Source organism: Phalaenopsis equestris, unplaced genomic scaffold, assembly GCF_001263595.1.
Source record: "Phalaenopsis equestris unplaced genomic scaffold, ASM126359v1 Scaffold001164, whole genome shotgun sequence".
Lineage (NCBI taxonomy): Eukaryota > Viridiplantae > Streptophyta > Magnoliopsida > Asparagales > Orchidaceae > Phalaenopsis > Phalaenopsis equestris.
This window is the reverse complement of record NW_018165603.1, coordinates 98,677-113,887: the sequence shown is the minus strand read 5'-3', so window position 1 is coordinate 113,887 and position 15,211 is coordinate 98,677. Positions and strand designations below refer to the sequence as shown.

The window sequence follows — 15,211 nt, the reverse complement described above, 5'->3', positions numbered from 1 at the left end:
TGTGTGTGTGTGTCTATATATATATATATATATATATATATATATATATATATATAAGTTATAGATGTTGTTTTTTTAAGATTAATGAAATATTTGATCTTGGTATTTAGGTGATTATCACTAGCCACATAACTTATGTTTCTTGGATAATCATCTTTGGTATATTCATTCTTCATTTTATATAATTTTACTCAATTTAATCACTATCATACAAAAAAAAAAATTGATACCAAGGTTTTTGATTTAAGTTAAATAAAAATTTGAGCAATGAAAGGTGAATATGTCTAGATTAATATATTTGAAAATTGAAATTTTGTCTATTAGAAGATACAAATAAAAATATCATCTTCTATCATTAATCAAGATGACTGAGAGTTAATACATAATAAAGTATTAAGAGTTATTCACTCACCATTAACCATAAATATTGTCTTTAAATTTCTCAATGAAAAATAAATTATATATGTAATAAAATAATTATTAGCTACAACTTATGCATAAGTTTTTTAATATTGGGATGTCAAAATGAGTCTCCATTGCTGACCACACTAATGAGTTAACTTGCCATGAGTTAGCTAAGCTTAGCAGACAACTACTTCAATGATGAAATTCATGCATCGAGTTTGTTTTTTTTTACTCCTAAAAGTTAAAAGTACATAACAATATTCATTAGTAGCCCCACTAGGTAAAAAAAAATTAAAGTTAAATGACATTAGGGACCATATTCTTGGCAAAGATATTCAAGTACATAAGATATGTAAAATATATTTTTCTTATTTGGATATTAATAAGAAAGTAGTTGTCAAAATAAAAGCAATTATTAAGGTAGATCTAGATTCAAATCATAAAGTAAAAAGCCAATATACATATTATAACAAAAGGAACTCCAGAAATAAGAGCACAAATGGGAAAAAAAGAATTGATTGTTAGTATTGAAGAACATAGATGCGTTAATTCTTAGTAGAAAAAATCTAATGAAATTTTAGATATTTGAATCGAGTGCATCATTAAATTTTTTTCTTATAAAAAATTGATGAAAAATTACTTTACAAAGCATTATGACAAAATAATTCATATAAATAATTATCCCTTAAATATTATGAGCATTGGTAAAATAATAACTCAAATCATAAATAATGATAAATAAATTTAAATACAATGATGCACATTTCTTAACCTACGGAGAAGGTTATAGAGCCATGATGATTACTGAATAAAATAAGATTAGTACACTCTAATCCACCACAAGTAAATGAAACATAATAAGTGCAATATGTTTAATTATAGAGATTAATATTTTTCATCATGGATTAAGCCACCAAATGAAGTAGGGCTTAAAGACATTTCATTCTTAAAATTTTGAAGAAAGGTTAACACTAAGAGGATATCACTAATTCATACAAATGTCTAGGGGCCTTCCTCCATCCCCTACTAGATGACCCATTATTTTATGTCATCTTTATTGACGGAAGTCCAAGAAAATATATAACAAATATAAAATTTTGTGTTTAATAATTTAGGTACATGAAAAAATCAAGTTAAAAAATTAGATTAATATGATAATTAAATGTTTATAATTTGGCCGTAATGAAGAGCATGATAGCATAAAGTTCAAAATTTTGTATGCTACTATTAGTATTCTTATAAGGAGAATGGTCATATGAATTGCTCAATAGAATGGAGCCAGTGAAAGAATGAAAATGACTTTAACTAAATGAAAAAGAGCTTGGGAGTGCATGCATGGCTACCAAAATATTTTAAACTAGTGCAATAAATATAACAACATTCCCATTAATTAAGGTCCATATGTAGCTCTTAATTTTGAGTTTCTAGAAGTGATTTAGATTAAGACTTGGATATGTCTCTCATATTTAAGATTTTTTTATTTATATTTTTATATGTATACATGCAGTGATGGAAGTTAAAAATTTGACCCAAAAAAAAAAAAAAGTTCTTTATTGATTATGGTGTTAATGACTTTAGAAATAGATCTTAGGATGTTAAAATTTTCAAATTAAATAAAGGTGAGATTTTTATTATGAAAAAAACAAAATGTATAAATGCAACTAAATTTAATTAAAAAAGAAACATTCACTACATAGCATATTGTATTTAAAAAGCAATTTAATTTTGATATAAAATAGGTGAAACTCCAAATAATGATTAAAATAAGCCTTAACCTAGTATTTTCATAGTGCGAATAAAATAATCGTTAGAAAAATCTAAATTTTACTAATCATCATCTTCTTTTTCTATATTACTTCTTACTTATTGATGGGGGCGAACCAAAATGCTATAAAGAAGCTATAAAAATTAAATATTCAAGAAGAAAAAAATTATCTATACAATTAACACCTAAAACTATTTAATTAATACAAACAAAAATAAAGCTCTACATAATAAGTAGATTTATGAAATAAAATAGAAACATAATAGCCAAAATAGATACAAGATGAGGCTAATAATTAAATGCTTCTAAGATTTTCTATCATGGTGTCAAATTAATAGATGCAAAAAACTTGTACCTAGATCAAATGATTGTTAACTCTACTTTTCTTTATAATAATTTTAATAAAAAAAATCAACATGATTCAATTTAAAGGCTTTTTCAAATAAGATAAAAAATTTAAGTCCACAAGCTAAAAAAACATATATAATTTGAACCAAACATTATGCCAATGATATGAAAACTTTGATAAATTTATTCATAAAAATGACTTTTATAAATATTTTTTTGTCATTGTTGTTTGTAAAAAGGCACTTGTAAGGATTGTATAATTCATATTTATACATTAATTATTGAAGTTGATATTAAGAAAAGTAATTGTATTAAAAGATAAGTGTCAAAGTAATTTGACATGAAAGACATGAGAGAAATAAAAATGATGCTTGAAATAGAAAAAAAAAATGATGATAAAGCTACATGATATTTGGATATATCAAAATCTCAATACATTAAAACAACATAAGAAAGAATTAAAATGATGAAAAAAATGGTGATCAAGCAACTTATAAGTCACTTCAATCTTTCAAAATAATAGTTATCAATGATAAATAAAGAGAAATATTACATGAAAAATATTTCTTACATTTTAGTAACTAGATTTTTTTAGTTTTACAATTGTTTACACAAAACCAAATATTAAATATATAATATTAATTTTTAGTTAAAATATGTCAAATTCAATAAATGAATGTTGAAAGGTAGTAAAGCAATTCTCACATAGCCAAATGATATAATTAACCAATAACTAAACTTTACAAGTGTTGACTTGAAAATATAGAGTTATTTTAATGCAAATTTGAGAGAGACCAAAATGCAAAAAGAAGTACTATTAGATACATCCACTCCTCATGTGACATCGACATTAATTATGTCATAACAAAAAAAGGTTAGATACATTATCAATAATAAAAATTAAATATGTAACTATCACCAATGCCACCAAAGGATAACGAATTGAAAAGATTTCAAGGAGAACTGAATTGATCATATGAAGTTATTTTTTTGATTTTATGGCAATGTCATTAAATCGAAAAAGAATGCTACATTTCATCTTGAAATAAAGCACATTAAACACAAGGATCATTATGAATACAACTTACTTGAAGATGATGTCATATAATTTATTAAAATTAAATGAGTAATAAATCTTGCAATATGCTTATAAAAGCGATACTCATTAGACACGAGATGCGTAAAGCCTCAGTTAACCTCCATAATGATGATAAAATAGTATTTTATAAGGACATGTTTTGACGTTAAACGCTAAATAAGTATATCACAAATTTTGTCTCCAAGTGGGATATTGCTAAGATATAGTCATAGATTTGTTTAACCTATTTTATTTTTTTCCTAAAAAATTTGTGGCTATTGTTGTCAATTAAATATACATCAAGTGGTTTAATCCATAATAAAATCTTAGATTGTGCAATAAGCGTGTCTTGCATGATTATTCTTCCATACACTCTTCTTAATAAATTGAAGCAAAATGTATCTATAATTAGCTTCTCCTTCTTTTGATTAGTTGGCTAGAGAACAATTTTGATGGCAGCACCAAATATTACCTTGAAATTTCATGCCACAATGAAAATCATATAAATTAGATTTTTAGGCATATGCTTTAAACCTTCAGCTTTCTACAACCGCCCATCTATTTATACATGAACAAAATTTATACGGGCATTTAGTTACACATCACACTATTCTTATATATTTACATATCTAACTGAAACTTTTCATAACTAATAATAAAGACACAGACCATAACAAAACTTCAATAATTGCAACCAGCATAAATAGATTATTAGAAGTAGAATGTATGTAGAGTTGGGTCACAAATAATGCTCGAAATTATTTGGTTAATGATGCAAATCAATATAAGAAATTTTGCAGAGTGAGGTTCACTTATTTCTTAGGCATTATGAACAGATTGACTGAGCCTCGAAACAATAAATCAAAGAATAAATAAAACAATTAAGTTCTCCAACATTCTGTCATCAATATAATGAATTACTGGAGGAAGAACTTTCCTGGTTCGCTGTAGTTCATCTCTAACTGCTCAAGTTTCTCGATCACAAATCCTCTGATCCGGTTTTCCTCCGGTAAGGACTTGTCTTTATAATCAATTGGCTTGAGAGCCCATCCTTTGTTTTGGACTGAACCGTTTAACCTACACATTTAAGAGTTGCTACACTTCTGAGAGAGAAGAAAAGGAGTTTTGAAGCAAATAATTTAAAACCAATTGGAAAGTCCCAAGAGGCTTTTGTGGTAGGGGTGTAAACGAGTCGAGCTTGAATGAGCTTAGTGTTTGCTCATGTTCAGCTCGTTCAAAATTTTATTTGGTTCAAAATAAGCTTGTGTTCAAAATGGCTTGTGAATAGCATGCTTGTGTTTGGCTTAATTCAAATTTGTTTGTTCGTTTCGGCTTGCATTCAACTCAAAATAGCTAGAATGATTTATAAAATAAAACAATTGAACATTTTTTAAATATAACAAAAAATCAAGATACATATATTCTAATGGTATTATATATTTTATTAATAAATTAAATCGAGTCAAAACAAAACAAACGTGATTAAATAAATATTTGTTTGTGTTCGGCTTGCTTATAAATTGAGCTCAAAATCACTATTTGTGTTTAGCTTGTTTGCTTAACGAATAAATCGAACACGAACTACTTAATAAGTGGAAAATGAGTTGCTCGCGATCGATGAGCATTTTAAAGAGAACAAGTTACACACCTCAGCTTCACTAACAGCATTGATCAGAATTGCTCCATCCAACGACAGGTCTTCAAGGTAAATATTTGGTCCATTAATGACCATGGTAGATTTCTGGGAAATAGAGCATCCTTTATTTACTTTTCTTTTCACATCTGAAAATATGAGAGCCCAGTTTGGTTTCCAGGTGATTCTTGGCCAAACTTCCACTTCTTGTCCGTTGAATACTGCAGTTGTAGGATCAGGTATTTGGACTCCAGCCTAAAAGACAAGCATGAATGAGAAGGTTTATCTTGTTTTGCTTAAAAGGAGAAAAATATGTCAAAGCTTTAATGAGTTTAGAATTCCATAACCAATCAATGAAGAAGTACGGAGAAACTTCGAGGATATTTAGAATCAACTTGTTTTTTATTTTTATTTTGTTTTGTTTATATTTTCTTTCAAAATAAAATATATTTGACATGTTCAAGTTAGTTATAATTATTTTGAAAAGAACTCAAAGCATCTAAAATTTTTTCAGTGTATTTTTGAAAAGAAATGATTTTAAGAAAATAGAAAATATAAAAAATACACCAAATAAATATATTTTTGAAAAGAAGGAAAAAAAAAATAATAATAAACTATTCCAAAGAGACCCCCAACCTTGATTTACCAAAACATGAACACGGAAGGCATCCTGCTGTAATTAATTTCAGACCATAAATATCAACAAATATTATGGCCTATTTGGAATCAATTTTTTTTTATCTGTTTTTGTGTATTCTTTTGTTTTAAAAACAAGTTTGTTTAAGCTCAACTTGGATGCATAAGGTGTGCAAATTATAGATGAATTAAGTTAATGTGTCGTGTATTAAAGTTATGGGAGAGAATAACTGAACATAGGTTGCGACGATACAAATATTTCTCAAAATTAGTTTGGATTCATGTCAGGCAAGTCTATTATGTAAGTTATACCTTTATAAAAAAATTTGAGGGGGAAGTACAGAGAGTGTAAAGAGGATCAACATATGATTTTTATTGATTTAAAAATAAATTATAATATGGTTCCAAGAGAAATACATTAGAGAGTTCTAGAAAAAAAATGTGTTGATATTGCTTATATTCAAGTCATTAAACATATGTATACTAGAGTTGTTACTAGCGTTCGAAAACAGAAAGGATTGGCCAAGTATTTTCCTATTCCATTTGGAATACATTAGGGACCAACTTTTAAGTCCATATATTTTTGCTTTAGTTATGGATGTTCTTATTGAACATTTACAAGAGGATGAACTTTGGTGCATGTCTTTCGTTGATGATATCCTTCTTGTGGATAGGATTAGAGAGAGAGTTAAGGAAAAAATTGATTTATTAAGGTCAGATTTAGAACCTAAAAGCTTTTAATATTGTAGCAATCCAATCTTAAATGTAGAAGTTATATCCTCATCTACAAATCCTTTCTTCTATATAATGGATCCAACATACTTAAGACTATCACAACTAGGTATCACCTAATTGTCTATAACTTTTAAACATTTTCTCCAATCTTCTAATTATTTATTTATTGTAGTGTAAGTTTTATCATTTAAGACTATAAATTTTAGTGTAAGTTTTATCAATTAAGACTATAGCAAATACAAAAAGCAGACTCCCACGAAACCTTCGTTAAATGTGTGCATTTTGCATTAAAATAAAATAAAAAAAAAGTACAAAAGAGAGCTATAGAAGCTAAACAAAAAAAGCAACTTTGTTGGCATCATCCTCAACCATGCTTGAAAAATCGGGGTCACAAGTGTGAGCCCCCCAAAAGAAAGACCTATCCAAAGTAAGCCAAGCACAAAAATAGGCTCCTTTGTTACATTCTCTATGCACAAAAAAGAAAATGACTTAACAAAAATCAAAAAGAAAAATAAGATCAGAATCACCAATCTCCATGTGACAGCCTTCATCCATTGTAAGTATCCCATAACAAATAAAAAAGTTATAGACTTTGATCAGAACTTCTTGTTAAAAAAAATACTTGCCCTCCTTAGTCACTCAACAACTGTTTGTAATATTAAAGAGTACTCCATTTATACATAACTTTAACAATGTCACTATATGTTTGGCACAAACTATACTGCTTTAAAGCACATCAAATAAATTTCCAAGATACTTGATCATATTTTATCAAAGTTCAATAAAACATATATGAAAATCCTTCATTTATTCTCCATCTTTACTTCATTAATTGCTTAACATAAAAAAAGAATTTTATAGTAGTTTTTTTGGCATGAAATCAAACTGGTTCTTGAAAATTGATGCATTTTTTTCTGACGTTATGGTTCATTACTCTCTCTCATAGTTTAATTGTATGAGTGATACATTTTATTCCTCTATCCTCTATAAATGATACAATCATTCGTACCTTTTGGTACAAAAAATGCGTCTTCTCTAATCATTTGCCATTCCCTTGGCCTTCAAAACTCTATTGAAAATATTTTATAAACAAATCACTACAAGATTAGCCATAATTTTTCAAATTTCAATTGTATCTTGTTTAGACATACGTTGCCTATTAAGCAACTTTTACTAGCAAAATCCACTCAAATTTTTTAGAATCAATCTATAGTATTATTCATAATATTGTTTGTCATGCTTTTCTAAGAGAAAATCATGGACATGCTATAGAGATAACAACTGGCTCATATGCATCCCTATCCTATCCGCCTCTGCTAAATAAATATAACCCCTCCATACAATTTATGGAACCGAATTACAATGTGGTATTTTAGGAACAAGAATTATGCTCTGCTGAGATCTCCATAACACATAAACTTTACTTTCCATGGCTAAAACATAAAAATTCATTCCATGCAGTTGCAAAGTCATACTAAGTTAAAAAAAAAAAAATGGAAAAAATCATGGGTATAAACTACAATAAGTAATAAAATAATAGGCGGATCAATTCAAAATGAAACTTAGAAAGAATTATTTCAAATTAAAGCTGCCACATTAAAACCACGGACACCTCAGGACTGCTTGATAAACAGTAAATAATCTCCATATTCCACCTCTTTATTCTATTACCCAACAATCAGTTATCTTACACCAACCATATGACACTGAAATAGACTGGTTGATAGATATAATAATCGCATTTAAATAAAATCCGAGTAAAAAGAGTATAATCCCATCCACCTAAATTTACATGCTTACCATAAAATACAAGCCATATGAGTAAAACTCATTAGACATATAACCATCCCACCCATATCAGTAGTCAGTACTAGTAGCCTTCAACGTACTGTTCACATACCCAAAAGGAGAAAAAGAAAAGCTGAGGGAGGTAGGGAGAGAAAGAGACTCGCACCTTTCTTAGGATGAGACTATTTGCCCTATAGATTGCCATTTCTCCGGATGTTGCACTATGATAAGGATTTCCAGCAGGTACCTTTAAAGAATAAAATGTAAGACAAGAAACGTAGATTGATGAATAAAAACTCGTACGCATTGAATGAAGAAAAAGGGAAGAGGAACAGCTATAAGATATTGCTGCTAATTGGTACAAATTAGACTGGATATGTTATTAGTTTATCATCATAAGTTAGTATTTACTATTTGCTGGTATTCCACCAAATTTTGAAGTACTATTGATATACCACCTTATTCTTTTAAACGTGCTAATAAATCATTCTAGATAGTTGATATTAATTGGAAAGAAAATTTCTATTAACTTGAAAAGAATATTCTTTTTAAATATCTTTAAGAAACCATACATTCCCTTATTTACAAAAAAATGGATAAGATTGGCTTTATCATGTTCTCTTTGAAGATAAAAAAAATGAATTTTATATAGATAAGAGAATTTTCCCTAGCTCTTATTCCCCTCATCGGAGGCTCTCCCTGAAGCCGGCAGCCCTTGCAAGCCCTCTGCGGGATCGGCTCCTCTCTCTCCCAGCAAGCAATCCTTCCCTTGCGCTTCCTAGCAGCATGCGCCCGGGATTTTTCTACGAACAGAAGCCGCGGCCGGCTGCACACTGAGAATTGCGACCTGAGCGGACGTGATTTTTCTGTTTCTAGTGGAATTTGGGCCTCAACCATATCTCCCTGCTGGTGCTCAAACAGCCTTGCATCATCAACAACCGTTCTGTTCTTACCTTCACATGAGGTATCAGTCGCACCCTGCCGCCCTTCAGGTTCGTCCTTCCAAAGCAAGCACAACAGGCGTTCCTCATCTCACACCATCAATAGGAATTCTTGCCAACCCTAAGCATGTATAGAGCTTATGACAAAATAATACATGAAGATGTCTACCTCTACATTGGAGGTTAGTTCAGAATCAGAGACCAAGAATTCTATCCAACTAGTCCTAGAACCTTTTTCAGAAGCCATAAACTCAACGATTCCTTTAATGATCCCAATTTGTGTTTATGTACATTTGTATAAAAGGAAGAGAGGAACACTTTGTAGGAGATGACACAATTTCTAAGTTCGCTGATCCTAACCATTGCTCATGGAAGATCCAAGATCATATGATCATGTCATGATTGATCAATTTCATGACCGCAAAAGTAAGAGAAAATTTCTTACCTTACAGAACAACATAGAACAAAAAATTTGAGAAGCAGCTTGTGAAACTTATTCGAGTATAGAAAACACTTCAAAAATTATTTGAATTGAGATAAAATTGCATAAGTTTCAACAAAAAGAATTAAGTGTTACTCGATACTTTAACACGCTATCCATATATTGGTTACAATCAGATATAAAATGATAGCGGAGAAGAAGAAGATGATAAAGTTCTTGTTGGGCCTAAATAAGATCTTATATGAGGTCAAAGGAAGAATTATAAGAATGAAGCCACTTCCTACCACTAGCGAAGCCTTTACTTAAGTTCAAAGAGAAGAAAGCAGAAAGAGCTCATGATAGCAGGTAGTGTGGAGTACCGACACAACACTTCAAATGAGTCAAAGACAAATAAGTATCATCCCTATGTGAAAATTGCAAGAAAAATAGTTACACAAAGGACTAGTGTTGAAAACTACATAGAAAACCTGCATATTAGAAACTGGGGCAAGGGAGGACAGACCAAGACCGCAAGGTCTATGCTGCTACCTCTATTGAAGAATCAACTGAACCTTGTCCCTTCACTACGCAACAGCTCGAGCTGTTGAAACAACTTCTTTCGAGCATAACTGAGGAGTCTGTCAGCTTAATGATACATCAAAGTATAATGTCCTCTTATCTCGCTATTAATGAGAGATTTCGACCATAGATAATAAATTCAGGTTCTTCTGATCAGATGATTGGAGATATTCATGCTCTCAGCAAGTATCAAAAGTTTGCCTGCTCCAATTTGTTAGACTGGTCGATGGGTCTCACTCCAGGATTATTGGAAAACTAGAAGTAAAAATCTTCAAAGTGATTCAGCTCTCTTATGTGCTATATTATCCACAATTAGATTACAACTTATTTTCAATCAACAAGATTACTCTTGACTTGAACTGTGTTACTGAATTTCACCCCAACTCTCATGAATTTCAGGTGGTTGATTTGAGGAAGGTGATTGATAGTGTTCAATTGCATCAAGATCTATAGCTGCTCGAGAAAGATTATTCTCTTGACATACGGGTGTCTTCTTCACCATCTTCTGCCCTTGTTCTTCAGTTTTCTTGAGTCTGGTGTGCTTGAGTATGTTAAGAGTCAAGTTTTGTTATGATACTGTTGTTTGGGTCATCCCAATTTTAATTATGTTGCAAAATTATATTCTCATCTTTTTATTAATAAAAAGCCAGAGTCTTATCAATGTGAAACTTGTCAATTAGCTAAAACATACTCGTCATTTATATCATTTTTCTCAGTACAAACCTTCACAATTTTTCTGTATCATCTACAATGACATTTAAGGACCATCAAAATTGAGAACCATCAATATTGTGAGATGATTTATCTCCTTTATTGATAACCACATTAGTATTAGTTAATTATTTTCCGTGAAGGAAAAATCTGAAACAACATAAATTTTTTAATCTTCTCATAACATGATTTTTACTCAATTCCAATGTAAAATTAAAATTCTCAAAACTAATAATGCAAATGAATACTTCAACTCTATACTTGGATTCTACCTTGCAAATAATGGTATCATCTAAGTAAGTCTCTATGTTAAGACTCCTTAACAAAATGAAATATCTGAGAGAAAGAATAGACAATTCCTTGAGGTATCTTGTTCTATAATGCTCTCTTACAATGTCCTAAAATGTTTATGGGGAGATGTTGTGCTCACAATAAAATTTCTAATTAATAGAATGCCAAGTAGAATTCTTGGATTCAAATCCCTTCTCGATATTGTGATGAAAAAATACCCTCAAATCAGAGCCTTCTAATACAATCTTCCTTTAAAAATATTTGGTTGTATTTCTTTTGTTCATATTCTCCAACAAAATCACACAAAACTTGACCTAAAATTAATTAAATGTATCTTCCTAGGGTATGCTTCTAACAAAATTTTTTATTATTCTCCTATAATGAAAAAAAAATACTATAACTTCATGGATGTTATTTTCTTTGAAAACCAACTCTATTTTCCCAAATCTGATATTCAGGGGAAGAATTCAGGTGAATATCAGACTTGGGACTCCACTTTGGATAACCAACACTGATCTAGAGTCTTCACAACTTATTCTCCTTCCATCTAACCATTTTGCTTTTCAAGTTCATCCTATTAAGCACATCTAATTAGAGATTAAAAACAAGAAACCCCATGTGTATATTAGGAGAAATAAATCTACTGAGCAAAATAAAGACAATATGCAACCACATGATTGTTCACAACCAGACTTGAATTCATGCATCTTTGTGATTCCAAGGGAAGGGGAATCCTGTGGAGAAGACACAGAAAATTGCACAAATTATCATATCAAGGAGTGTGTTGCCTATGAGAAGTTATCAACTTATAATGTCTTTGTATCTAACCTTGACAGTGTGCTAATAACCAACTCGATTCATGATGCACTCCAAGTCTAGAATGAAAAAAAGTGGTTGAAGAAGAGATCCAAGCACTTAAACTAAATGGCATGTGGACCCTTACAAAGCTTCCTCAAAATAAAATACTAGTTGGATGCAAATGAGTGTTCAAAAGTAGATATAGAGCAGATGAGAATATTGAAAGGTTCAACGCTAGGTTGGTGGCCAATAATTTCACTCGATCTTATGGCAAAAACTATAAAGAGACATTTGATTCAGTGGTCAAATTAAACACTGCAAGTGTTCTTCTCTATTTAGCAGTGAATAACGGATGGGAATTGCATCAACTTGATATCAAGAATGCATTTTGGAATGGAAACATGAAACAAAAGTATATATGAAAAATCTCTCTCAAATAAATCAGACTTGTATACTAAAAGTCACTTTATGGCCTTAAAATAATCACCAAGGGCTTCATTTGATAAGTTTGTCAAGACTATGAAATCTAATGGGTACATTCAATGACAAGCAGATCATATGTTGTTGATAAAGCATACACATGGAGGTAAGAAAGCGACATTCATTGTCTATGTTGATGATATCATCTTGATATGTCATGATGACAGAGATTGGAAAGATTAAGGATGTTCTTGCTACTAAATTTGAAATTAAGGATCTATGAGCAATGAGATACTTCATGGGCATGGAAATTGTGAAATCCCAAAAGAACTTAGACTGATTAAAAGAAATAGGAATGCTAAGGTGCAAGCCTGCTGAGGTTTCTTTGGATTTGAATAAAAAATTACAGTCAGGAAGAAAAGAAATCAATGGAATAAGATAAATACCGAGCATTGGTGGGTAAAATTATTTACCTGTCACACAATAGATCTAATATCACTTACTCTGAGAGCATAGAGCAACATGTGAACAATCCAAATAAAGAATATTTGGAGATGATATATGAAATATTAAAATTTCTTAAAAAGACCTTTGACAAAAAAAAATTGTTCAAGAAATCTGGCAATAAGGATGCAGAGGTGTTCACTAATGCAAGTTGGATAGAAAAACTCTCAGACAAAAGATCTACCTTTGGGTATTGTTCCCATGACTCGGAAAATCTTGTCCAATGGAGGAGCAAAAAATAAGCAGCGGTCTTCAGAAGTAATGCAAAATCGGATTGTCGGGCACTTTCTTTGGGAATTTGTAAAGAAATATGGATTTAAAGGTTACTAAATGAGCTAGGATACTCCAAGGTTAATCCCATAAAGATGTTTTTTGACAGCCAAATTGCCATCAGTATTGCAAAGAATCTTACACATCATGAGAGGACCAAACACATTGAGATTGATAGACATTTTTTCTCTAAGAAGGTCAATGGAGTCGTTATTCACTTAATCTACATTTTGAATCATCTTCAAGGTGTTGATGTCTTCATAAAATCTCTTCCTCGAGGCAGCCTCATGGATTTGAACACCAAGCTGAGTCTCTACAACATCTATAGCCCAACTTGAGGGCAAGTGTGGAATTCTGTGTTTCTTACTTAGATTTATCCTCATTTATTTCTCTATTATTATGTTGGGATATTTACATACGTGCCACCCGATTCCTGTGTATTCACATATCAAACACCTAAACTTCAATTTTTACATACAGGCCACCCCAACTATAGCCGAAACTTAGGGATGAGGTGATCTGTACGTAAAAATCAAAATTAGGTGCTTGATAAGTGAATGCATAGGAATCGGGAGACAAGTATGTGAAAGGCCCTATTATGTTTGCGGTTCCTGATGTGTTTGTTGTAGCTTTGGTAAGTTTTACTTGTATGAATTATGTTTGTCCTAGAGTTTATTCTCTATATAATGAGAGGTGTTGTAATTTGAAGATAAATACTAAAAGAATTTTCCTTCTCAAGTTTTCCTATTGATTTATATGAGAGAAAGAACATAGATTTATAAATTACGATGATATATATATTTAATGAAAAGCTTGCATATTAGGAAATTTGATTACAGGAAACCTAATCAGAGGAGAACTGATGGCAGGATCTTTCCTCTATTCTATATATATATATATAATATATATATATATATATATACATACATTTTTTTTTTAAGCATAAATAACGATGCTCCCATTAGAAGAAAACCAAAATAATGATTTGCAGTATTACAACCAAAGCTTAACAGAAAATAAATAGATAATTGAAGAGACGCATAAACAGGACTATATAGTGCAAATTACCAGCTTCAGAAGCCAACTCTATTCCTTAAATAATTAACACCTGTGATGAATACGGACACTCCATTGGTGGGGATAAATTCCAAGTTAGTAAGCAATCAGAATATATCTGGATGAAAATGGCCAGGAATGGAATTTGTTTCCTGAGTCCTCTGGAAGTGGATCTTCAGGGTATAGTTGTTCAACTCCAATGTTTGGAGTTGCTCTTGGTATTGACCGATTATATTCTTCAATTGTTGCACTTCTTTTGCCTTCTCCTCCAATTCTAAATTACGTTCATGCTGTATTGCAACAGCCCTCCTCAGGATTTGGTTGTCTCTTAACAAGCATTGCAGTTGCTCCTTAAGAGAAGCAATCTCTTGCTCCTTTGATGCGTTAGAATGAGCAACAACCATCGGTTCAAAAGACTACAAAATCTTCATGGTTCGGCATCTAACATCACTCAAATCAGAAGCATTCATCATTTCTTGCACCAGTACGTCAACCCAAGAGGATCCATGAATTTCCCTTGACTTGGAATCGGATTCAACATTATGAATGACCTCACCATTCAGTTCAGGTATTTGAGCATCCTTAACACCTTCAATGCCATTTTCTTTGGATTCAAACTCTGAGCTCCCAATCACAGGTTCACCCCTAATTGAATTGTCGCGAAGGCAAAGTGCATGGAGACTCTTGATGGCATCATTAATCTTATGATCATGGGAATTTAAAACAGTTTCTACAATCTCCCTATTCATAAACGGAAACATGCGAAGAAGAACAGAGACCTTATCCTCGACCGCGATCATATATATATATATATATATATATATATATATAT

General features: G+C 30.9%; 1 protein-coding gene across 1 annotated transcript in view; it reads right to left on the bottom strand.

The window, feature by feature from the left end:
* Window positions 1-4,310: 4,310 nt before the first annotated feature.
* Window positions 4,311-15,211, bottom strand: part of LOC110033390 (UDP-sugar pyrophosphorylase) — an 85,185-nt gene continuing 74,284 nt past the window's right edge. Inside the window, exons 15-17 of the mRNA XM_020737352.1 lie at window positions 8,555-8,635; window positions 5,243-5,484; window positions 4,311-4,673 (exon numbers count right to left, since the gene is read on the bottom strand). Coding sequence (XP_020593011.1) covers window positions 4,514-4,673; window positions 5,243-5,484; window positions 8,555-8,635 — 483 coding nt within the window. The 3' untranslated portion in view covers window positions 4,311-4,513. The remainder of the gene's footprint in view (window positions 4,674-5,242; window positions 5,485-8,554; window positions 8,636-15,211) is intronic.